This window comes from Rhodamnia argentea, chromosome 6 (assembly GCF_020921035.1).
Source record: "Rhodamnia argentea isolate NSW1041297 chromosome 6, ASM2092103v1, whole genome shotgun sequence".
Classification (NCBI taxonomy): domain Eukaryota; kingdom Viridiplantae; phylum Streptophyta; class Magnoliopsida; order Myrtales; family Myrtaceae; genus Rhodamnia; species Rhodamnia argentea.
The window spans coordinates 24,477,737-24,502,656 of NC_063155.1; the positions used below are offsets into that span (position 1 = coordinate 24,477,737).

The following is a 24,920-nucleotide window of genomic DNA, read 5'->3' on the forward strand; positions in this document are numbered from 1 at the left end:
TATGTACTAGAAGTCACCGATTCTTGCGAATTTTCCATGACGCCTTTTTTTTTGGGACTTTTCGCCAATTTGATTCGCAAATTTTGCTCATAAGGGCTCGAGACTCGGTTGTTCCTGGATACCTTTCTTTACTAAAAAGAAATATGGAAAGGAATACGCAGAGACTTTTTTCATGAAGTCGTCCCTGAAAACAGATAGATAATGAAGCAACAGCCCGTTCCGTCGGTCAAGGAGCGCCAACTCTATCCAAAAGTTTAGAAGGAAGGGAGATCTTCTTCTCGCTGACGCGGTTGCTGACTGTCACCTTTATCTTCTCCTTGACTTGCATATCCTTTCTTCCGCCTACTCTATGTTATCCCTCCTTGCTTTCGGATTCTTTCCAAGCTGTCGGAAAACCATGTTTAACCACTCTCTCTCTTATCACCTCTCTCTGCTCTTCCAGGAAGACGGTCTTCCTGAAGAAAAGCTGCTATATCCATGCTTGCTGTGAACTTGGTGGCATCCATCATCTGTGCAGCTTCACGGGTTCCCTCTCTCTGGGTCTCCCATCACCTTTCTACATCTAGGGATATACAACAAGCTTGCAAGTTTAAGGTGACTTCTTCATTTCATTCCACTTCTCCATCTCTCTGCTCTTCCTGAAGAAAAGCTGCTATATCCACGCTTGTTGGGGACATCTTTTCGTTGATTCTGAATGTCTTTGATGGATATTGTTTATGGCATCTATCATCTATGCAGTTTCGTGGGTCCTCTCTCTCTCTCTCTCTCTGTGTTTGTGCCCTGTTCTAGGAGTAAAGCTAAATGGGTGAGATCTGAGTGTGCCTTGTCAGGCAGGGTTAGGAAAAGGGGTTTGAATTAGTCATTTCGCACCAAGTATTTGATACACCAGTTCAGTTAAAATGCTTGTTTTCCCTGGTTTGGTTAGTATAAACAATGGGCTAGAGTTGGCTGGATCAGTTCAGATAAGATTTGGCTTATCATGACCTTCCATACACGTGGTCAGTCCAGATGAATCTTTCTTTCTTACAGGGAGGCAAGAAAATTCAGACCCGCATCGGCATGGTCAAAGTCATGTTTGCGAATTATGTTTTCGGGCTATGCGATGTATATTGTCATGACCTTCTGATGTGTAACTGTCTGCTGCATATTTGAATTTCACGTGCAGGTGTTTTCCACCACTTAAGAAACTGCCTTTGGAAGTGGTTCGAAATCCAGCGATGTGTTCCTCCACTTTGGTCCGGCCAAGGAAAATGGCCCTTCCTTCAAGAACGGGCCCCGACTCATCTTCCAAGCTTCTCGATGAATTCGACAGCCCGATTATACCCGGTTTGCCTGATGATGTGGCGAAAACGTGTCTTGCACTCGTTCCCCGTCGCGAGTTCCCATCTATGGGCTTGGTTTGCAAGAGGTGGAGGTCATTTCTCGGGAGCAAGGAATTCCTGCTCGAGCGAAAGCTAGGAGGTACTCTTGAAGAATGGGTTTTTATCCTAACCACAGGTGCCGGAAAGAAGGAAAGCCATTGGGAGGCCACCGATGGCTTAGGAAACAAGCAATGGCGTCTCCCCCCGATGCCCGGTCCGTTGAAGTCCGGTTTCGGGGTGGCAGTTGTCGATGGAAAGCTTTTAATCGTTGGCGGCTATGCAGTGACAGGTGGATCCGGCGCTGTCTCTGCGGAAGTTTACCAATATGACTCTTGTTTGAACAGGTACACTATTAAGCTTCACGAATTTCTCCAAATTTCTGATGAAGTTGTTCATTGCACGACGCCTTCCAAACAATAAGAAGAGATCATTTTAGTTTGTGATGATCAAATTCTCTTAACTCCACATCTAATTTGATTGGCAATCGCGGATTCTTGCTTCAAGTCCTCATAGGGCTGTCGTATATTTGCATAGTGCTTTCTCTATTTCAAACAAGTTAGGTCTCTGCATGAGAAATAGGCAAATAGCTGCAGCACATAGTTGACTCCCTCATTGGATTTTTCAATCATTTCCCTTGAAAAATCTCTGGACGGTTGCGTTGTTGAAAAATCTCTCTGCATGCCTAAATAAAATCAAATGGAAAAGATAGAAATCTATTTTTTTTCCTTATACTTTAATTACTTTTCTAATCAAGTCCCTCTACTTCCGATTAATCCAGCTAAGATGACCTTTGAAGACACCGGAGAGTGATATAGATGAAAATATTGCCTAAGTGGATATCCACCGCGGGTCGGTCGTACATAGAAAATAGACTATCATTTTGTCAATTTGTCTTCTATGCTCCCACTGATTAAATATTCGTGGTAGGTATCACGTAGGCAATTTAATTCATATCACACTCTGGTGTTCTTTGGTCATATTAAGCTGGATTTGATAGGATTTTTGCGCAGGAAATGATTGATTAGATATTGAAAGTATGTGACTCGATTAGAAAAGCAATAAAAGTATTGGAGGTAGAAATTTTTCCAGCTGAGCAGGTGAACTGAAAATCTCCTGTAAGGATCTACTTAGCTCGGCTTGCCTAACGGAAATGAGTTACTTGTCTATGCAGTTGGAGCAAATTAAGGAATATGAACGAGGCTCGTTGCAGCTTCGCTTGCGCCGAAGTAAATGGAATGGTCTATGCCGTCGGAGGGTACGGAGCCGACGGCAACATCATCGGTAGCGCCGAGGCATACGACCCCAACACGGGCAAGTGGACTCTGATAGAGAGCCTCAGGCTCCCGAGGTGGGGATGCTTTGCCTGCGGTTTCGAGGGCAAGCTCTACGTGATGGGAGGGCGGTCGAGCTTCACTATCGGGAGCGCGAGATCGGTCTGCATCTATGACCCTGAGAAGCGGGCGTGGTGCGAGCTGAAGCACGGGTGCGTCATGGTGACCACCCACGCCATGCTCGGGACGAGGCTCTTCTGTATGGAGTGGACAACACAGAAAAAGCTGTCTGTTTTCGACCTGGGAAAGAACTCGTGGGACACGGTATCGCTCCCGCCTCACCGGAGCTCGGAAGCCGGGTTTCGGCTCGGGACTTTGGACGGGAGGCTCTTGCTGTTCGCGGCTATGGAAGTGGCAGGTTATCACACCTTGTCCTATGACCCGAATGCGGCGCCCGGTTCGGAATGGCAAGCTTCGAAGATCAATCTATCCGGGTCATGCTTGTATAGTGTAACAATCAAGGCATGAGAGAGTCATGCCCATACCTGTATCCCCTCCTGTAAATAGTAGCTTTTGTTGGATCGGTCGTATGATATTCACGGTGACTTTTCTAAACTGACGTTTTCAAGATTTCTCAGAAGAACACCTTCAACACTTTTATGATTCAAGATATTCATGTCCATCTCCATTCAAGAAATCAAGAAAAGTAAAAGTATATATTCACCATCAAATTCCATAAAATCTATATTAATGAACCGTACTCGAGAAGTTACATACATCTTAGCACACGTAACAAGCTCATTCAATCACGTAGGTTCTATGGTCGATCCATCAATGTAAGACAATTCGGTACTTTGGGTTCATATATGGATGCACCTAAAGTTTTTCAAGAACTATTTTACGAGAAAACATTGCATAAATCTAGGTTTATCAATGATGCAGCAGATGGAATCAAACAGGATGTAGAAATTACGGGAAAACTTGTGCTTCCAGCGAAATCTTGCGTGAAATCCGACGGATTCCTAAAACGCGATTAATTTTAGTGCACCGTGTTTATCCTTCAAGCAATCCAAGGGATTTCCTGTTATGGATTTTATCACGAACAAGCTCAATTTACGGTCGATAAATATGGTATCGCACAAAATAAATAATATTTTATGGACAAGTATACTTTATTACGGAAGATACTGTATTTTCATTTTGGAAAAGAGAGATTTAAAAAGAAATAAGTTCATTTTTAGATTATTATGAATTCGATTTAACTAAACATGAACCTGTGATTTGCTGCCCAAAGTAAAATCTCTTATTTCACGGGAGGATTCGGACAGAAGGGGAAAAAATTCTCCTTGTCGTTACGTGACGCGTGATACGGTGGCGCGTGGTCTCTCTCTATTCACAAAACTAGTACGACGTGAAAAAGCATTCGAGAAAGTTTGCAGTATTCACCTCCTCTTCCGGAGGGAGAAGCGATGGCGATGGCACGAGACAGAGCATGAGAAAAACCAGAATCAAACTTAAAAAAAGTACCCGTTTCATGGAGAGAGAGAAGAGAGAGAGTGACGGAGGGGTTTCTGCAATGGAGGACTCTCACTCTCACTCTGTCAGCAATGGACGGAGTGGCGCCTCTTCTTGGTGGCGCGCGGTGAAGCCATTTGCTAATGGAGGAATGGCTCGAGTGCTCCAGGCCCTCCTCCACGAGATGATCGCACGTCACCATCCGGCAAAGATCAACCTTGACAAGGTCGACCATTTTCAATCTTTGTTTTTCTTCTTCTTGCTTTCCTTTCTTTTCGGAGACAATACCACATCTTGATCCCGTCTTGTTTCACTCGAAAATGGTGCAAACACTCGTCTGTTTCGCTAGTGAAGCGAAATCTGTGCGTGCTTTTGAAGCCGCATTTTCGCCATCTGCTTCTTTGCAAAACTGACGTTCTGTGCAAACGCTCTCTCTTCTGTCTCTGGGACGATAAAATGACACAGACGTCGAGCTTTGAGCTTCTTGTTGCATACTAAACTGGAGGTAGATGCTGTGTATCTCGAAGCGTTGCTGCTGTTCTGGTGCGAAAGCAACATCTGGAAATCAGTATGAATGGAGTTGCGGAAATGATGCCAGACCCGTTTGGCGTTGCCAGCAAAATGAGTATAATAAACTTGCAGTTTAGTGAGGAAGAACCGAAAAAACAATCGAAAGAATTGTTATACGGGCGAATGGACAAAGTCATTAACCAAATGCCAAGAGAATGAAGTGTCGGGAGGAAATTTTGGATTTTGCTGAGTCTAGATACTGAGATCTCAGAGGAAATTTTGTGGTAAATCATGAGTCCTTTCGGCGGTCCGATGGTCGTGTTAGTTTGCCGGGACTTCATGGTTGGGTCAAAGAGAAATGAACTGAACTGTAGTCATCCACCATTTTTACAGAATGTAGTACAAACTCGAGCTTTTGGAAAGAATGCTGCCTTTCTTACACTGCTCTATCGAAGGACTCTTTAAATTTTAGCTTTTGGTTCCATCATTTCCAACAAACTTACAAGAGTGTATTGACGAGGGACTGAACGCTCACATCTGCATTCACTGTGTGTGTGGAGGTGCTGATATCACAGCTCGATCCGCCGTGTTTTAATCAAATTTGTTGTTTCTTTCCTTTTAATGGCAAGGAGCGAATCTACATAATTTGAAGATGTTGGGTCTCTGTGCTTTCCTTTCGCAAGTTAGATGATTTATTCTTTGTCAGTTATCTTGTTTGCCATCCAAACTCTCTTCTTAATCTTCATTCTATCTAATACTGCCCAAACATCATAATGCCTGAAGCAATGTAATAGGAAACTGATGATAAGCGCTTGCTCGGCTACCACCCGATACCGATTGATTATCCTCTTACGTTTTCCTTTTCTCTGTTTCAGGGCAGTATGCTGTCTTTTTATGCTTAGAGGAAAATGTATGTTTTTGCGAGAAAAACAATAATAATCGCGAAATCTGCTTATTTTTTCCACCAGTCTCTGCCTAAATTTTGATTTCCAAAAGTGCAGGTACCCGGCAGGATGATCCTGGCTTCTCTACCTGACGCGGTGATGTTTGGCTCATACGAGTAAGTGCTATAATACCATTTACTTCAGGAGGCATGTTCTTCTCTTCACGTCTCTCTCTAAAAGCAAAGGAAAAAGAGTTTGATTTTGCTTGTTCTTGTGACAGAAAGTTGAGTATTTTCCCCTCGCAGTACATGGACCGTTTCCCTGTAGCTGAAGTGAAATATCAACAGCGAAAACAGAATCATTCGGTTGGTCGAATGATTTAAACAATGGGGGCAAACATTGAATTTCAAATTGCTGCGTCATCAATTAAGAGACGAATTGCTTAATACTACTGCTGATTGTTATATGCTGTTGGTACTGCTCGAAACCCGATCACTCGGACAAAGACAGTCTTAACTCTCACGTGCACCGCTCGTCATTTTCTGCTTTCCTGTAACTCGAGTCCCAGTTCACGAATGCATGGAGTCAGTAGGTTTCTGAAGTGAGATTGATCGTCTCAGGGATGTTAGTTGTGTACCGCTTGCGTCAATTCCACCAAGAGAATGACAACTAGAGGAAAAATAACTTAAACATTTCATATGTTGCGGACTAATGGATTGGTTTTCCGAGTACTAATCAAGTTTCGCATCACATGCTGCATCGACATAGCGCTGTACTCTTGCAGAACACTCAGCTCAATGTAACTATCAATAGCAAGTGGATCTTCTACTTGACTTGTTTATGACCTTACTACCACTGACCTCAGCTCGCGTTTTCCGTTTTGTTTGAGCAGGACTCTCAGGAGAAAAGCCACATCTGCCAATGGAGGCGTGCCTTTGCTTTTCTATCAGGAAGCAGCATGTGGGATACTTGCGGCAACATCCGCATCGTTAGTCTTCATTCCGAGGTTTGAAATAGAAAAGCTCATTGTGGCTGATGCGGCCTTACCGGCTGTGCAACGTGTGAATTATAAAAGCGCCGGTCATGCGATCTCTTGGATTGTTGCGAAAAAGGGAATCTCAGGGCTGTGGAAGAGTCAATATCGGGTGACATTGTGCACGTTACATTTCACGACCTTCCTCCTGTCATATAACCAATCGTTCTGTTATTTCAAGGATTCCGTTCGCTTTGACGAATCATGTGCACGTTTCGGTAAGTCTACTTCGGGTCTGTTGTTTAGTCATTTTCATCTTCACATTCTCCTCAGTTTTCTGCTGAACAACCGCCGTAGCACTAGTCGAATTTATGACATTGATCGATTCGCACTTATTTCCAAGACAAATTTTCTGGCTTTGCATGTAATTCAGCAGATGTATGATTTATGTATCTTGCTCTTTAAGCCGCATGACTCTTAGGGGCCTCTGTGGTTTCCGGTCTCGCTACGCCGATCTGCTGTACTCCGTTTAGAAATTTCGTTGGCTTCATGCAATCCATCAAATCCCAGGCAGTTCAGAGGCCTCGTCCCATTAGCTCCATCGATTGTGCCTTAAACATGCTGAAGTTCGGAGGACATTTCAAATTCTTCACCGGTCTCTCTGGTTATCTATTGGCTTGGTCACCTTTCCTTATGGTTCGGTTTGTTCTGTCGATCATGGTTCCATCAGTTCTTTCATCGAGACTATTTCCGCTTTCGATTTACTAACTTCTGCAGAAAACACTCGTGCAGACCATGTCCGTATTCCGAGACAAGCTCCAGGAAATGGAGGAGCTCAATGGATGGTAATTCTGGCAACTCCCACGCCCAGTTTTGGCTCCTTCGCCTGCATACTTATCCTTGACCGACTGCTCTGTTTTAACTGATACTAATTGGAACTTCGACAATTGTTGCCAGATTTCTATATTTCCAAGACAGGGTCTTTTCGATCTGCATCTTGCTGCAGTAAATTAGGTGCGATCGAGCTTGATGTAGCTCCTTTATCCTTCGATTTAGTCGCCTACATGTGACATATAACATTTGATAGATAACATGCAACTAGGCCTATCGTGAGAGAGTTCAACAATGCAAATGAGTACATTCTGGTTGTCTCCGCGAGACCAGGCAACGGCAACATGCATATGACATTGCAATGTTCCAGGGCACTCAGTTGCCGCACTCCTGGGATACTCGTGTCTCCGATGCTCTCTGTTTACATGCTCTCGGAGTATTGCTCTCTGTTCATCTCGACCGGCACATCCATATTGCACTTCATAACAGTTCGATTTCATACGCCCGGTAAGTTAGATACACTGCGAGCAATGCTTTTGAAGTGACCAATACACCCTATAATCACCGGTCCGCAACCATGAGTCTTAAAAACTAGTCAAGGATTCGATATTGGGTAAAGGTATCAATATGGGTCATTGACCTACTTTTTAACTCACTTTTATATACTTAAGTCATATATAGATTCACTAAATTTTAAAAATGGGTCAAATATGAGTCTTAACTTATAAAGCCTATTCAAATATGGGTTTTAGCTCAATCATATATATACCTGGGCAATTAGTTTATTAGTCATAAGATCGTCGGAACGTCATCACTTTGCTTGTTTGACACCATCGGCCGCCCTAGCGGAGGCCGGCCACCGTTGTTGCCGCGCCCGTCGCCCTAGCCCTCGCCGCTCGTTTGCAACCGCCCTAGCTATCTGTGCCCCGGCTTTTGGTCACAGCCGTTCGTCCGTCCGTCCGAACGTTTATTGATTTCTCGATTAGTCGAAGCAAGTAGATCTATATATTTATTATTAAGCTTTCTATGATTATGAATAAAAGTATTGGATTCTGATGAATCATGTTTGGTGATGGATGCTTTGGGTGTGAATCTGAGATCTACCGTATATGAGAATTGTGTTTGCTTTGGTAAGATTCTGATATCTCCTACCGATGTGAGATAGGTATGTTTGTGTTGAAGGATTCCCAATGCTGTGATGTTATGGTTGATTTAGTCATTTGGAATAGAGTTATATTGCTGGGTGTAATCCACTCACTACGATAGTTAAAACCCTTTTGTAGACTAAAAGTATGTCGTATAATCCAATTCCAGTACACCAACGTCTTTATGGCGAACCTCTATGGATAGGTATATCCATACGAGAACATATTCATGTCGGACCCAATAGCCCAATGAGAACCCATTACAAAATAGGGTTTATGTGAAAGAGGGACCTCCAGTTGGTTTAGTCGCCTTTGAGTTCAAGGTTGTATCGCCGTGGGATAGACATGGCCATGGGCCGGTTTGGGCCAAGAACTAGCCCCGGTCAAACCCATAAGCGGCTCGTTGATCGAGCTTGCCGGCTCCAAATCAGAACCCGACCATGCCATAGGGGTCGGTTACGGATCCCTCAAAATGTTGAACCAGGTTCCGAGCTGGTTTCAAACCAAAAAGAGAGCCGGTAGAAAAAAAATATAAAAAATATAAAAAATATAAAAAAGGGAAAGAGCCGACCTCTTTTCCCATTTGACCCTTGCCTTGCAACGGTCACTCTCTCCCCTCTCCCCCTTTTTTCTTTCTTTATTAATTTGTAAATTATATCCTAATCATTATAAATACCACTTCCATCTCTCATTTTTTTTCTCACAATGTCTCTCAATTTCTCTCAATTCGCTTTCCGTTCAATTCTCTCGAAAAATAGCAAGTGGAAGCAAAACTAGTGACACATGCAAAAACAAGATGAGGGAAATCAATTATCCTCGTGATTATGCATATTGGGAATTTGATGTTGATGATATCAACATTATTTCCAATGCGGAACACGTCACAATGCAAGAAAGTCTTCATTATCCTATCGGTATAGAAGAAATGTCGACAACAAAGGAGCCGGAATGGGAGTTTACATCCGATATATGATACCACTTCATGAAGACGAAAAAATTTGATATCGGTCCAAAAAGGTATGATGTAATATGTAAACATTGTGGGATATTATACATATATACAGGTGGAGTTGGATATGGAATATTTAAATGGCATCTTAAGGCGAAACATCCAATCCAAGCGGGAATTGACACTAGGCAACAACAAATTTTCAGGTACGCCAATACTAATACTCCTCCTTTATTTCATTATAATGAAAAAAATTATAAAGAATAATTAGGTAAATTTATTTCCATTGAACATTTATTATTTAGTTTTGGTGAAATATTTGATTTTAATCAATTTATACAAAATGCATGTGCTTCACAAGCAAAACGTGTTCCGAGAAATACACTTAAGCGCGTAGTTTTTGGTCTTTGTAAAAAGAAAAAAAAAAAGATTTACAAAATTTTTTTATGAATTTTAATGGACGTGTGCATATAGGTAGCGATATTTGGAGTGATCATTAGCAAACTCATCCTTATATGGATATACAATAGAGTGTATTAACATTGTTGAAGTTTTTGAAAAAAATGAAAATGATGATAAATTACGTGACACTATTATAGCAATGCGAACAAAATGGCTACATTATTATAGCGAAAATCCTATTATTTATTTAGTTGCTTGTGTTTTTTATCCACGTTGCAAATTAGATGGTTTAGGTGATTATTTGAATACGTATTATGAATGTTTACATTTAATTGAAATGGTAAATATTAGAGCTATACAAACAATGGTTAAAAACACAATAGTAGAATTATATAGTGAATTTTGTAGTAAATATAATCTAGGTGATAGTGGATTTTCTCAACTTAGTGACATACAAAGCGGAAACCTAGGTAAAATTAGTAGAGGGTATAAACTTCTGTTGAATAGGCAAAAAAAGCAAAAAAGAAAACTATTTCTTTTGAGTTTAATGAATTTGAAAGCATCACAAATTTCACAAAATTAGAACGGTGGAAGAGGCATTCAACCCAATACCCAATTATCACTCACACTGCAAAAAAATTTTTAGCAACCCATTGTTCAACAATTGCGGTTGAACAAACATTTAGCGCTAGAGGCAATATTTTGGACGAACGACATTCAAGATTAGCTTCGGATTCGGTGGAGGCTCAAGCTTGTGTCGATGATTGGACAAATGCTCAATATTGACAACAAGAGATAGATTGCAACAATGAAGCCGAATTCTTCGATGACGGAGATACCACCGTCATGGATACTAGTACCGGAACGGGGTAGCGACGATTGACAATGAGGTAAGTATGAGGTTATCAAAGGTAAAAGAATTACATGAGCTTTGATTCTTCTATTCTCAAAAAGATATGTAGACGCTTGATGATAATTCATTAAGTTCAAGGCCCTTTCCCCTTTCGTTTTTTTTTTCCCTCAAATTTGATTACAATTTATAATTTGATTACAATTTGTATTTGATAATTTGTTATTTCATAATTTCATAATTCATTATTTTCTTTTATTTCATAATTCATTATTTAAAAATTAAGTTCAAAAACCGAAATCAAAACCGAAACCGGCAATTCCATTTTTGGTTTTAAATCGAAACCAGGCTCGAAACTCGCCCAAAATCGCCCCTTAAGGGCTTAGTTACGGTTCATGGCATTCCGGTTCCCCCATGGCCACGAACTGAAACCGGTCGATTCCGGCCCGTGGCCATGCCTACCGTGGGATATCAGGATGGTTAGATCCTATTCCGCCTCAGCAATTCAGTGCATTTGGTGTGGCAAATGATGAGGATGACAACGAGGAGCTCATTCCTCATCTTGGATTGATATTTATATTCAAAGAGGAATAAAGTATGAGCATATGACAATGGGGTTGTTAGTACTCGAAGTAGTTCGGCTTTCTTGTGATTACTCCTCTGTTGTACTCATTTCATGTAAATGCTGTAAATAAGTGCCGTAGCTGTATGAATAATATGTAAGAATGAATAAGCGATGAGTTGAATAAAGGAGATATGAATAAAAGACCGTTGTTGAAATATGTGCTATTTGGTTAGCAAAATCATATAAGGTCATACTCTTTGTATAGGCGTGTATGCTATTGAGTGTTTTGTATTTCATGCACTTGTGTTCATTATGGCCGACTGATTGTATTAAGACTTTTGCATGCGCCATTGATATAATAAAGATTAAAGCAAAGAACGTAAGCCTTAGTCGCGGACGATTCGATATGGGATGTTCCGCTAGCCTCTTGTAGATTGAGGATGCGACAGTGGCGAACCGCTTGGGTCACTACACGATAATTGCCATGTATCATCCAAATCAGCAATTTGACGATAAACTTTAACGAAAACTAACGGAGGGTAAATTTACCACGGGTGTACCGGTTTGGGATAAAATTGTTAAATGTATACCAGTTTAGGATTTTTTGTGATTAATAAAATAATTTGGGGTAAATTTGTCATAAGTGTACTAGTTTTGATTTTTTCGTGGTACTAACTCAAATTTCAAATAATGACCAAAAATGCTCTCATTTTCTTAAATAAGAGTTCAAAGTGAACCTTATTTCAAATAGGGCTTGAAGTGGGCACAAAATCTAAAAAAAAGGGCATGATTTGAAAAACATTTTCGTCATTTTCATTTATTTTATTTTTTTCTTTTTTTATTAGTTTTTTCATTTTTCTATTTTCTTAAAAATTAAAAAAGAAACCAACACACACAGAGGCGATGGTAGCTATCCCACCACGGGAGGGAGGGGGTGGGGGAGGCGGCGAACCCACCTACCAGAGGTGAGGGCCAACAGGCCCTCTCCTAGATCTAGGAGAGGGAATAACAAAAATGCCCTTAAGATTAAGTCTTTTTTTGAAATTTTATGGCCACTTTATGTTATTATTTGAAATATACTATGTCACTTCGAGATTTTATTTGAAATAAGATTTATTTCAGGTCTTTATTTAAAAAAAATGAGAATACTTCGTATCTTTATTTGAATTTGTTTTGAGATTTGGGAAAAAGAACGACGAAGAAGTCGTCGTCGGAGAGGGACAGAGGAAGAGAAGTCCTTTCAGCCCCAAATGCCTTTTAAGGTTAATTTCGCTATCGATCGATCACTTGATCAGGAATTTCAACGGCTAGGATCTAATTTCAAGCGAAATGCTCACATGGCGACTAACTGGGCAATAATGTAGCCTCTAGCTTAGACCGGACTGGGCCAAAAAGGAAATGGAAAATATAGAACAACGACATATTTGAAGACGCACAAAAATTAAAAGGGGCCAGGAGAATTATTTTGCAGGCACGTGAGAAAAGGAAGGGCATCGAGCATTTGAACTGCGAAAAGAGAGCTCCTCCACATCAACAATGGCGCTCTTGACCTAACAAACCCTCGCCTTCTTTAGCCTTCTTGGCGCTTTTCGACTCAGTTCGTCGCAATGTTCGGATCCTCCTCACCCTTCGGTACTCCGTCCTCCGCGCCAGCATTCGGCTCTGGTTTCGGGACCTCTGCTTTTTCGACTCCGTTCTCTTCCCAAGCTCAGCAACAGCAGCAACAGCAGACGCCATCGTTCCAGCAACCGGCGTCCGCCGGGTTCGGCTTCCCGTCTCCGTTCGCGACGCCGCAGCCGGCCGCGACTCCTTTCGGCGGTGGCCAGTTGACGACTCAGATGGCTCCCGTGGCTCCTCTTCCTTTCTCGCTCGCCGATCGGGACATTCAAGTGATCTCTTGTTCTTCTGTGGCTTGAGGCGAATTCACATTTGTTTTTAACTCTAATCTCGAGCTTTTGCTCTGGTTTTTTGTTGATTGTTCTCGATATGTTTTGGTCGATGGTTAGGCTATCGTTGATGCGTACAAGGAAGAGCCTGGGAACCCTAAGTATGCTTTTAAGGTTAGTTTTCAGTTGTTTCAAATTGTTTCAAACTGTGTGACTCTGCTGCCTTTATTTGGTAGCTAGTAATTTGTTTGAGCTAGGTTTCGGAGGTGATTGAAGTGCCGTTTGTGGTTTAAGTTGTTGAAGTTTGCGAACAACAACATTTTCATGAAGTCATTGTAGCGCGATTACTTAGCAGTTGGGTAGAGGAGTTGTCTAATCCTGTGAAAACTTTGCAGCATTTGTTGTTCAGCGTCACCGATCCGCAATATAGAGTGAAGCCTGCCAGTGTATCAGATGTGAGCTTCTTCTTCTTTTTTTCTCTTGAAATGGTCGAAAAGTGCGTGAAATGAAACCATCTAGCACCTTAATTGCTAAGTCGGAAGTATAGTTTGCGGTGCCAGATCATGTGGGCGGAGGCTGTGGGGAAGTTGGAGGGTATGGAGAGTGCTGACCGGGAACGCCTGTGGCCTCAGCTTGTTCAGGGCTTCAAGGAGCTTTCCAATCGCCTCAAGGTACTTAACTCAGTTAACACCACAACGCATTTCTGTATTGAAATTTTATCTGCTCACAAGGAGAGATGCACCTAGGCTGCATGATCTCCCGTGGACAAGGTAGTTTCCAACGAAAATGCACTGCTGGAGGCTTGAATCTCGTACTCATTCAGGGAGTGATTTGATTTAATTTTAGAGGATAACTAAGAAGAGCTATGCTTTAGGTACTGCCATTTAGGTTAATGATGAATGAGCAAAATCATAGTCATTGATGATTGGGAAGGATGCTGTGGTGTTTACACGTTATGGTACCTGGTGTAGAAAGGTAGATTGGTCCTCCAAGAGAGTGGCACGGCATAGATCAATTTATTCAGTTAATTATATTGGATCTGATTCAGAAGATCATAGGGAGTTTGTATTGTTTGACGTAAAATTTACAGTCATATATGAATTTTATGTTTGTGCATTGCTTCTTCAGGCTTCTCTAATATTTTGTTCGACCAAACCGAGTGTCTGAATGTCAGATGACTGAGTTGGGAAATATATTAGTTCTCATGGAGTTAATTGTGGAAGTTAAACTTGTGTTTCATAGTGGAGGGGAACTTTTTGATGAAAGTGAACACATCAAAGAAGGTTTCTAGGATTCATTGGGCTTGGGGCATATAATTTTGAAATATTGTGTGGTTGCTTTGGTGTCGATTTTCTGATTGGTTTGCCTATCCTAGCAATTTAGGCAGATATACAGGAGCTTTACTTATCCAGTTATGCATATACTTATTGCAATTAATGTTGTAAGTTAGACGTGACAATGCATGGTATATTGGTGATGCAGCTCCAAGATGAAGTCGTTCATTCAGATGCAGAGAGACTAAAAATGACGCAGAGTAATGTGAAGATGGTATAGCTCTACTAACTTTCTATTGTTTGTGCAACATATATTCTGGAATCTGCTCTCACATGCATTTAATTTGCAGCTTCAGAGACATTTTCAAGCTGACACGCTTCCCTGGATCCAGAGAATGAGACTGAAAGAGCAAGGCCTTCAAAGACGCCTTTTGAGGGTATATTGTCTAATTAACCAAATTGTCATAGTGTCTAGCAGGAATAATCCAGGAAATGATTACATGATTTTAGTTATTCCATCACAAAACTACTCCACCTCAGTCTGATAGAGGATATTTTACTGCTGACAATTGTTGAAGACACACATCTATGGTTTTCTAGTTACTTTCATTCAATTTTGTGTCTTATTTAGGTGTTGGAGCATGGATCGGTCTTGTTAACTTTTGCTTCCTTTGGTTGCTTCTGAGTTTGTGTGGTTCTCCTTTGTGTGCCTAAGGTAATGAGAATAGTGGAGGCAATGGAGAGTAAAGGATATCGATTGCCTTTAGTAAAAGGGGAAGCTGAGTTGGCAGAGAAGCTGGCTGCAATCACTAGACAGGTTCATGTTTCTTGCCTTTTTCTTTTGGCTGAAATGTTTTCGTTCCCTCAACCCCCTGGGATTTCCACCCATTTCTCTTTTGGGACTTCAATTGGGTGATGTTACTTATGTTTGTATGATGCCAAATGCAGCTGAAAGGATCCGGAGCAGAACTATCGAGGAGGGTCCAGAACTTGCTGGCGATATCTCGAGTTCAAGCAAATGATATTGGGGCAACTGGTGCTATATACCTCCCAGGATCGACCAAAATACATGACCAGAGCCTTGCTGACTTGCAGGAGGCAAGTCTTCGTTGCTGAGTTGATTTTGTTGATACGTTCCTCTACGATTCTTATAGACCTAAGCGTATCGCAACAGGAATATAGAATCCAAAACATATACTGCAAAGGAACCTCTTGAGTTTGTCCATTTTATCTTCTGCATTTTCAAATAAAAACACGAGATTAATATTAAATACTCCTTTTTGAGACAGGTCTTGCAACAACAGACTGAGGCGATTGCGAGGCTTGGGAACGTATTGAAGAGAGATATGAGGGACATGGACATCATAATGGCTGAGGACACCGAGATGACAGAACACACGAGCTGAAAAGCTGAAACGGCCCATGTTTTTCTATTTTTTTTCTAACGAATTTTGACTTAGAGGTCTCAAATCGTTGGGCTTCGATGGTATTAAAACTATGGAACCCAACCGTTCCAGTAATCTCAGGATTTTGTAAAATCACTAGCTTGGCAGAACTTTTCCATTTTTTTTTTGTCCCCGGAAGCAGCTCTGGATTTGCAAGTTTTATAATACTCGTCACTCATCCTTGCCATATAGGTAAAGCAACTGCAATGAGCTTTGGATTTCTTGTAAGAAATCACCAGAATAAGCGTCCAGCCTACAAAAACATTAGTCTGACTATAAGTTCCCCACTGCTTAGGCAGCGTCTATGATATTCCCAATAAGACCACATATGATCTGTTCAACTTAATGTATAAAGATTCCTTAGGACAGGTATCTGACGCCAGCCTCCTGCATTTCCGCTCACTGGCCGTGCAACTGTGTATCAGCAAGTCACTAGATTTCCTCTAACCTTCCAAACATCATCGAGGAATTGGGAAGCTCGTCAGGTTAGGGGAGCTATCTTGCGATGGGGAAGGCTGTAGCAACGCTACTTCAACTTTGGCTGTAAGTTTCCGACATGATCAGCAGTATGAGCGATGTCCAACCAGTAAATAGGCGAGCACCTTTTCCATTGCCCTTCGTTTGATCATACTGTTCCCATAGAAACCCAGTCTGACGGTAGTTGCGGACTATGTTTCTGCAACAAGCAAATAAAGTTCATTCCAGAAGTCCCAAGAGATGTGGATGATAAGCTGAGTCCTAAGAGATATACTTGATAAGCTGAGTAACGGGAAAAAAAGATGAAAGAGCAAGTATATGCACCTAATCAAGTTGCCCCTCAACTCATCATAAATGACTTTGGCCCTTTCTCTGTATGGTCCATCCTCTGCAAAACTCAAGAAAAGATTAGGCCAACTATTCTCAATTAAAGACATTGAGAATGTCCGATGGGGAGAGAATAGTACCAGTTGAGTAGTGGTGAAGTGCAGAAAGAATCAAGTAATTCATGTTCATCCATATTGGACCCCTCCAATATGGAGGGTCATGCTCTGTATTGCGCTTCATGTATAAGGTACTGTTGCATGCAACGGAGATGGTCATTCATTAGCGATATTTGCAGCTGCATACCATACAGAGAACTAATAGTAGATGTGAATGGATCAGAAACATTACAGTTACAGAAGACCATGCACATTCTAACCTCGTTCTGGCGAGAGACCGAAGCCCATAGTCTGTCCATAAGACACTCTTGTTTGAGATAAGATCAAGCTGCTTTTCCAAAATCCACGAGTCCTACAGTAACTAGTAGGTATGAGAAATGCATCACCACCGAAATTTCCAAAGGGATTGTACTGCGACCTACTAAAGACACATCCGCTAATTTGGAACTGTAAAGGCAGAAATTTGGGGAAATATAATTGACGAAGTGGATTCTCCAAAGAAACTTACAGTTGGAATCATCCTCCTTATGAATGGGAAAAGGCTGACATAACCAACATGAGGTACCAGTCTCAGCTTTGGTCTTTCCAATACTTCTCGGACAAGCTCTCGAGTTGCATGATTGCTTCCAACCAATACTTCTTTCCACCTCAAACGTACCTAGAATGATGATAATCTTTTCAATACAGAGTAAATGTCAATGAAGGCGCTTACTTTTTGCCGGTGATGTCTAGATGTTTTGACGCATACCAAAGGAATAGACGAGAGGAACATTGGCACGTGGGAAGGGCTTACTAGGGATTATAACGAGAAAAGCACTCAATTTTCGGTTGTTCATGACCACAGCTGTTTCAACATGCTGTTTTCACATGACTATACAATCTATCATCCAGTTTCCTCCACATCATTCTACTTCCTTTTTTATAAGAATACCAATTAGTAAGCAGTCAATTCCTTCGCCCAAAGTTTGAGAGGCATAAGGTAAGCTAATTCTCCCACAAAATGTTGTGAGAAGAAGACTTGGGATCTAGATGTTTTGAAGGATAACGGGCAAATATCTACATCTTGTCTGCAAATCCCAATATTTTGGGATAAATACACCGTGAGTGCCATAACTTTAGTACGGCATTCACTTGAGTGCCATGACTTTTTTTTCGTTCACTTGAGTGCCACATTGAAGCAAAATCGCTCACTTAAGTGCCATTTCCAGCAAATTGTCTTACGTTGACTTTTTATTTATTTTTTAGTGACACGTGGATTTTTTTTAATATTTCGTGGAATTTTTTTTATTTATTTTGATGTTTATTTTTATTATTTAATACTCTCTAAAAAAACAAAAAACAACCTTGGATTTCCCCATGGCCAGTGAGGGTCACCGTGAGGGCCCTCACCAGCCACGGCTGGCTAACTCAAGGGTGAGGGCCACCTCGCCCTCGGGCGAGGGAGCCGCGACGGCCTTGGGCGACGGCCGGGAGGCTGTGGGCGAGGGCCCTAGAGGCCCCGCTAGCCATGGGCAAGGCGGCCCTCGCCCGGACACGGAAGACCGTCACGCCATCGGCCGCAGTCAAGGCATTCGCGCCCTCACCCCCAGCCGCTAGGGCATTGACGGACGCCGCCCAAGGCCTTCGCGGCTCTCCCGGCCGAGGGCAAGGCGGCCCTCGCCCCTGAGCTAGCCGGCTGCGGCCGGCAAGGGCCCTCACGATGACCCTCGCCGGCCAAGAGGGGAAAAACGAAACAAAAAAAAAATCAAAATAACTTAAAAAATAAAATAAAATAAAAATGCACGTGTATATTAAAGAATTCAAAAAAATTGCTCCGGCGATGCCACATCAGATTTTCCGACGTCCACATAGAGTTTCCGGCGAGGGGTAAATCGGCGATGACACTTAAGTGATCGTTTTTTTAAATTTGTGGCACTCAAATGAGCAAAAAAAAAATTATGGCACTCCCGTTGTATTTATCCCCAATATTTTCTATCCAGTAAAAGTAGGTTCATTTCTCATTATCAGCAAATAGAACTATGGTACTTCGGTTCTCAGACTAGCGGATTATTGTAGATTTCATTATCTACCAACCATATGAGTTGGGATGACGATGTCTCTTTACTTATAGCCAGTTATTATGAAATGATAACACATCTTGCGATGATTATGTTTGTCAATCTATTAGACAGTAGAGCAGGACAAGTGAGTCATCTTCACGCCTGTGCAGCCCATCAATCTGTTCGCGAGTACCATAATATCTTCCAACCACGACATGAAAAGGTTGAGTTAATATGTGGTCAACAATCACCATTGATGGAGCGACAATACAGTCAAAAAAGCATGAAGTTAAAGTGAATGTTCTACCGTATTATATTACCACGGATTTGTCTGCGACATCACCTATCGAGTACCACAGATTGAATAAATTCCTAAAAGCAACAAAGAGAAGAACTCATGCGTCAGAATGAAATTGAGGCATACCTTTTCTGTATGATTCCCAAAGTCATAGTAAGCTCCATCTGCAGCATCAAAGTGCATCTGGGAAAGTTTAACAGCGTATGAAGGGGTGGCGCAAAAGTGGCTTAACAACACAAAGATGTTTTAGAAGCAAGCACATATGCACAATGACAAATTCTCAAAAAAGGAGCTGTGGACAAAAAAATAAATGAGAAACCTTTAGCAGATAATTGCTCATTAATGAATGAAAAGAGAGAACAAAGACTTCAGAACATCGCAACGTCTTACTGAAACCAAATGACCTTTATAAGAAGGATCTATCCATGGGATAGCAGTGGCCATACTTTTAGTTCTGCACACCTATTTAATGTTGAATACACTCTTCATGTCAATGCCAAAGCCACTTTGCCTCATCTATTCAACTGCCTTTCTGCACATATCCTTCAACCTTTGCGAGCCATTCTTATATCTCCATTCCTCCCACTCCTTCCAGCTCGGTCAATCACTGCTCTCCGGTTACCCTTTCTACGCACAGCCCACAGTTTGCACCTCTTCAACATTTTCCATGTATCAGATTAGTTTGCTTTGACATTCCAGGGGCATATCTAAACCAAGTCGCTTTCCCCGTTGTTGGAATCGGCATCACTGATCTCAATGGTCTAATGTAGGTAATAAAAGCTAACAGGGGTGCAGCAATTAGGCTTTGATTGCTTAGCTCCGTTCATAAAGCCACTACTTATTTTTGTTGTGCTACCCATCTATAGGCAGAGACATATATAAACCATGACTAACAATACATTCCTACTTACATTACCACATGAGGAAACGTTCTGGAAGAAAAAACAATTGCAATTTACTTCAATTTAACTGATCAGCATAAGCATTCCTATTATTAACATAAAAACCATAACCACCACAAAAGCCACATTGCCAGAAACATGCCCACAATCTTTCTTGACAACCTCGCAATGCTTTTTGCACCGCTGCAGATACATCGTGATGATGGCACCAGAAAGTTATCATCCAAAAAGCCATAATCTAGAAACAAGCAGAGCTGCCATACACTCTGCTTGGGTAGGCAGGTCAATCTTACTCCCATCTCTTGGACAACAAGTACAAAATCCATCTTATTGTTGCTTTTATGTCAAGGATAGCAAAACTAAGGTCATCGCGTTAAAGTAGCAAAAGAAGAGGCAAAGATAGAATGTGGTAATAGACGTCATTGGCAGGAAGCAGTTTGAATGTATTGCAGCTTTGAAGACAAGAAAGACACATCTCAACTTAAAGATCTATACAAACTGTCAGACACTAAGATTAAATGGAAAAGATGGTCTTGGGCCAGAGAAAAAAGAATGAAAATGCTGCCTCCACACACCAGTTCAAAAGAAATCCTCATAATATTTGATAACACTACCATTGGCTAACTGTGCAACACCAGTTGAAAAGGACTTGTACGTTCGAAAAATTACTAAATGTTCACAAATAACTATGGATTCTACAGTAATGATGTCTGACCTGATTAAGATAGTCAAAATCTGCAAGTAGCTTAGCTGTTGCACTGTACTCCTGCATCGTTTGACTTAGATGATCAAAATAAGGTACATGAACATTTGAATTTCCTAATAAATGTATGCTGTTCACCTTTGTAGCTTTGTCTTTCGTTCCCAAAAGATTTCCAATTGAATGCATGCAATCTGCAGCAAGAAGTATCCAGCACCTAAGATCTAAGTGGCGTTCATCTTCACTAGGATGTGAGGCTCGTGGATAGTCATCCAATCCTGAGGACAGTGTCTGCAGATGCAAAAGCATTATCAAATTACAATGATATTGTATCTCAAGAAACTACCTAACGGTCCTACATGACAGTGAAACGTTTCTCTTAAAGACAGAAGCAAGGTAAAATACAAATGGGAGGGTATGCATGACCATGGTATGCGTATTCATTTGAACAATCTATTTTAAGACAAATTCTAGTCCGCACATCAATCATAATTCCGACAGCGATACACCAAAATATAACGGTGGACTCTAAGCACTTTCTAAGGCTTCTTTAAATACAAAATATAGAAGGGAAGGACCTTTGGATTGAGCTCACGGAGGGTCGAGCTATCCCGCCCATGCCAATAATAGCTTCCCTTCTCCTTTCCTACATGTGTGGAATCCAAGTCAACACTAAATCAATTGCACTAGGTAACAGCACATTCAAGTCTTAATTAATGCAAAAGTCTACTGCTCATCCTCTTTTCTCTAAGACTTGCCCAAGCATGAGGGCCTAACATTAAGAAAAATAGCGATCCCCCCCATCAATTTCTTTCTGGATAAGATGACAACGTCTCTCCCATCCTGGCCAGCATAATAGGCATCGCTATTCCATGTATCTCAATCACAAGCGGGTATCCACGATACCTGACTGAGTCGTATTGAACCACTGAAACCAGGCATCAAGACGACCAGATGCAGATTCTAGGAAGGAAGAGATCTCGTTGCTTTCAGCTGCATTGAACTTCTTCACTTTCAAGCCATCAATTAAATCTGGAAAAGAAGGAACTCATATGACCAAATTAAGAATCTACATACCAGAGAGTATTTTCAAAAGGAGCGCACAGAGATCACAAACACACACAGAGACACAGAGACAGCCCTTTTATGACTTCTGGTACACCTACTTCTTTGTTTGCAACCACCACACCCCCCCTTACCCCTTTTTTCACAGGAGCCAGTGACAGCCCTTTTATGACTTGGGGGGTGGTATGGAGCCTTGCCTCATTACTTCCCTCTGGGCAAGAGGTGCATGTAACCCACTTTCCCACTAATCATTTTGCATATGAAAGAATTTGAGCTAAGTGGCACTCAACTCACAGGAGCCAGTGACAGAACATGATTTTATAGCAAGAAAATGAGTTCATCTATCTGCATGAGCCTAGATAACAAAATATCAAAAACAAAAATACTGACTCGGCTGACAAAATGGCAAATACTTCTTTTATAAGTTTTGCTGGTATGGAGGAGCATTAGTCATCTCTAATATGATTCAATCTGTCCGTAGACAGTTGTCTGGAACAAAATGCATATGATAAAAAGCTTACCACGTAAAACTAGAAACAATGTTGGTGGATTCCCATTACTTGGATGCTGTGGAACAAATTCCTCAGGGACTTTACTGTAATATAAGGCAATATGCATTCACTTATTTCGACAGAAACAACACTAAAGCCCTCCACACAGTGCACATGTTTGATTAAGTTCTCACCTAAGAGCTTCAGCTCCCAATATCTGTTCACGGGGAATCCAGCCATCAATGTTCATTAAGTCCAACCAGTGGCCAAGAATATCCAAAGAAATCCGAATATCCCACCGCCTGCATCCAAAAGTGTGTTAGTCAATCTGCTAATCAGGCAGATTACTACTTCCGAGCTAGTAAGCAGATTTTTAACTGCATGGATGAGTGCAACTGACCAGATCAGCAGCTGATGGAAACCTTCATCCCACAAAAAGCCCCTAGGAAAGAATGGTCGGCTCGGGACAGCAGAATAAAGCTCAGCTGGCCAATAGGACAGATAATCATTACGCCTTTGAAGCTGCAAGAACAAAATAACTACTATATGACTGTGCAGAATATCCTCATAGTAATCACCACGCATTAATATCCTCACAAGAAGCACTGAATATACAGGGTATTTATACACAACAGAAAAGTTAGGGGCTGATAAAGAAGATTCCTATGCATTTCAGTAAGGTAGTCTACATGTAATTAGCATCAGACCATCCCATTTTATTGTTGATTAGTTTAACAGATAAAACAAGATAGCATGTGATGAAAAAGCTTCTCCATAGATTGAGATACCGGAACTCCTAGTTATCATGAAATGATCTTGTGGATAGCTATGCAAAATCTACAATGTTATCCCTAAAATGCCCCCTGCACAGAGGTTTGATGTTCAGGCATCAAAGGTTCAAGTTCAACCATATTAGAGAGAAGACAACTCAACTTCTATTCATGTACAAAAGATATAGATATACCAAATAATTCAGATGAAAAATCTACTACAAACATAGACAATGGCACTATCCATGTGCATTTATTTCCCACCACAGTCCCTTGTTGAAAGTGCAGCACCAGTTTGCACATGTTTTATGTTCAAATTTAAGAACTCGCATCAAAGGACAGGTCCACCGTCACTCACCAATTCAACTGTGGCTCCTTTGAAACAAGATCCACTTCCCTCCTTTAGGGTTTACAGACTGTTTACATGGACATTCTCCATGTGGAGATGGTTGGCTTTTAATTGTGCAGCCTAGGATCTTTACAATGTGCAGAATAAATAAAGAGCTATAAACTCACATAGTAGCTAATGAATGGATCAAGACGTGAATAGAGTTACATCAACATAATTACAGCACAATCCCACTACAAGGGCTTATTCTAACTTACATTAGCAGCTGCAGGGACAGATATTTTGGACTGGCCATAGAAGTAGCCAATGCCTCCCAATAAGTTGCCAATAGCAGCTTTCCCAACTATTATGGATTCCGTATCAAGCTGAAAAGAAAATGTTGTTCAACTTAAAACAACCAACCGGCATATCAAATGAAACTTTAGCGCAACTTAAAAAATCAAATGGCTCGTTTCCAAAATGCAAACCAACTTATAATGCACGCCGACTTGTTTATAGTTTTTAAGCTGAAAACAAAGATCTCAAGCCTTGACAATTAGGAAAGGCAAAATTTTATATCATTTCAAGAAGCTATGAAGAAAGATAAAGCTTGGCAATTGCGAGAAAGCCAGAGATTAAATAAAAGTGTTACAAAACATTTTGATACATTTCCCACACCTTAAATGGATAACTAGCAGTACGTCCTTACCAATGCAGCATAATCAATCAGATGGTGAACTGGTTAGGATTACAAATGACATCTTAAGCTTGGTACCTTGTCAGCCAGGTTAAAGGTCTTCTCAAATTTGTAGTCGAACTCTCTTTGCTTTTCCTTCAAGTGGCTCGTCAATGATTCACCTAAATATTAAGTGGTCAAAATTGAAAGGGTAACAAAGTTTTGAACAGAAACACTTCACATCAACAGTGTTTCACTCAAGTGAGACAAACCAATATGTTTAGTTGCAAGTCATGCCAATTCCTCCTACTTTATTGAAGTAAATGATTTTTATAGGCTTGAGTTGACCAACAACAACCTAACCTTGTACCGAGAGGAAATGGAAGTTGCTTTTTAGAGAACAGCGAAATCCATAAGCTTAACAAATCTAATAAACTGTATAATTGAGAAAAACACCACCCACGAAAGCCTATTTTCTCTCAGTATCTACCGATGCATATTAACTACCTAGATTTGAGAAATTACTTTTGCCCTTAAATTAAATAGTAAGAACATTTAATTGTGATAGAAATAACAAATTGCCAGAATGATTAAAGCACTTTTAAACATAAAACCAACAAGGAAAACTAGTGACCAGATCAGCCTAAATAGGATGTACCTGTAAGACTGCTGACCCGTTCTTTAGCCCTTGACCTTTTAGAACCAACTCCAGTTACAAAAGCAATATCCATTTTAACAGGAATCCTTGCAGAAATCTTGGTAAAAAAGGACGTATACAATGAGAAGCCAGATCAAAATACAAGTACGGAAAAAGCATCCTCCTGCATTAGTAAAGAGATGTAATTGCTTAGCAAGATCATGTTTACTATT

General features: G+C 41.1%; 4 protein-coding genes and 1 long non-coding RNA gene across 8 annotated transcripts in view; 4 read left to right on the plus strand and 1 right to left on the minus strand.

Moving 5' to 3' along the window:
• Positions 1 to 24,757, plus strand: LOC115749377. Its single transcript, XR_004016326.1, has 3 exons — positions 1 to 12; positions 9,414 to 9,417; positions 24,636 to 24,757. It is a non-coding gene; the product is annotated as an uncharacterized LOC115749377 (long non-coding RNA).
• Positions 243 to 3,351, plus strand: LOC115749373 (F-box/kelch-repeat protein At1g67480-like). The gene is made up of 3 exons (XM_030686163.2): positions 243 to 594; positions 1,166 to 1,705; positions 2,533 to 3,351. The coding sequence occupies exons 2-3, from the start codon at positions 1,218 to 1,220 to the stop codon at positions 3,158 to 3,160; spliced, it is 1,116 nt and encodes a 371-aa protein (XP_030542023.1). The 5' UTR covers positions 243 to 594; positions 1,166 to 1,217; the 3' UTR covers positions 3,161 to 3,351.
• Positions 4,175 to 7,908, plus strand: LOC115749375 (mitochondrial dicarboxylate/tricarboxylate transporter DTC-like). 3 transcript variants are annotated; one of them, XR_007198626.1, is made up of 6 exons: positions 4,175 to 4,373; positions 5,659 to 5,717; positions 6,434 to 6,787; positions 6,991 to 7,210; positions 7,307 to 7,528; positions 7,602 to 7,908. XR_007198626.1 is itself a non-coding variant. In XM_030686167.2 (5 exons), the coding sequence occupies exons 1-5, from the start codon at positions 4,209 to 4,211 to the stop codon at positions 7,361 to 7,363; spliced, it is 855 nt and encodes a 284-aa protein (XP_030542027.1). In that variant the 5' UTR covers positions 4,175 to 4,208; the 3' UTR covers positions 7,364 to 7,908. The 3 variants fall into 3 exon arrangements, 2 of the variants coding, with proteins under 2 accessions (XP_030542027.1, XP_030542025.1); XM_030686167.2 differs by having other exon boundaries at positions 7,307 to 7,908; XM_030686165.2 differs by lacking the exons at positions 7,307 to 7,528; positions 7,602 to 7,908 and having other exon boundaries at positions 6,991 to 7,298.
• LOC115749374 (nuclear pore complex protein NUP54) lies at positions 12,728 to 15,936 on the plus strand. The gene is made up of 9 exons (XM_030686164.2): positions 12,728 to 13,145; positions 13,263 to 13,316; positions 13,538 to 13,597; positions 13,703 to 13,813; positions 14,625 to 14,690; positions 14,767 to 14,853; positions 15,132 to 15,233; positions 15,365 to 15,514; positions 15,706 to 15,936. Exons 1-9 carry the CDS (start codon positions 12,864 to 12,866, stop codon positions 15,820 to 15,822), a joined length of 1,029 nt encoding a protein of 342 aa, XP_030542024.1. The 5' UTR covers positions 12,728 to 12,863; the 3' UTR covers positions 15,823 to 15,936.
• LOC115749372 (mannosyl-oligosaccharide glucosidase GCS1) overlaps positions 15,946 to 24,920 on the minus strand; it is a 12,365-nt gene continuing 3,390 nt past the window's right edge. The window contains exons 7-23 of one of the 2 annotated variants that reach the window (XM_030686162.2): positions 24,709 to 24,805; positions 24,150 to 24,232; positions 23,653 to 23,760; positions 22,677 to 22,798; positions 22,471 to 22,578; positions 22,307 to 22,380; positions 21,627 to 21,752; positions 21,299 to 21,366; positions 20,862 to 21,011; positions 20,736 to 20,786; positions 19,245 to 19,301; positions 17,290 to 17,439; positions 17,042 to 17,133; positions 16,806 to 16,915; positions 16,663 to 16,726; positions 16,360 to 16,537; positions 16,255 to 16,296 (exon numbers count right to left, since the gene is read on the minus strand). In XM_030686162.2, the coding sequence (XP_030542022.1) occupies positions 16,393 to 16,537; positions 16,663 to 16,726; positions 16,806 to 16,915; positions 17,042 to 17,133; positions 17,290 to 17,439; positions 19,245 to 19,301; positions 20,736 to 20,786; positions 20,862 to 21,011; positions 21,299 to 21,366; positions 21,627 to 21,752; positions 22,307 to 22,380; positions 22,471 to 22,578; positions 22,677 to 22,798; positions 23,653 to 23,760; positions 24,150 to 24,232; positions 24,709 to 24,805 (1,605 nt within the window). In that variant the 3' untranslated portion in view covers positions 16,255 to 16,296; positions 16,360 to 16,392. Of the gene's footprint in view, positions 16,538 to 16,662; positions 16,727 to 16,805; positions 16,916 to 17,041; positions 17,134 to 17,289; positions 17,440 to 19,244; positions 19,302 to 20,735; positions 20,787 to 20,861; positions 21,012 to 21,298; positions 21,367 to 21,626; positions 21,753 to 22,306; positions 22,381 to 22,470; positions 22,579 to 22,676; positions 22,799 to 23,652; positions 23,761 to 24,149; positions 24,233 to 24,708; positions 24,806 to 24,920 lie in introns of both variants that reach the window. The other variant, XM_030686161.2, reaches the window with a different exon arrangement.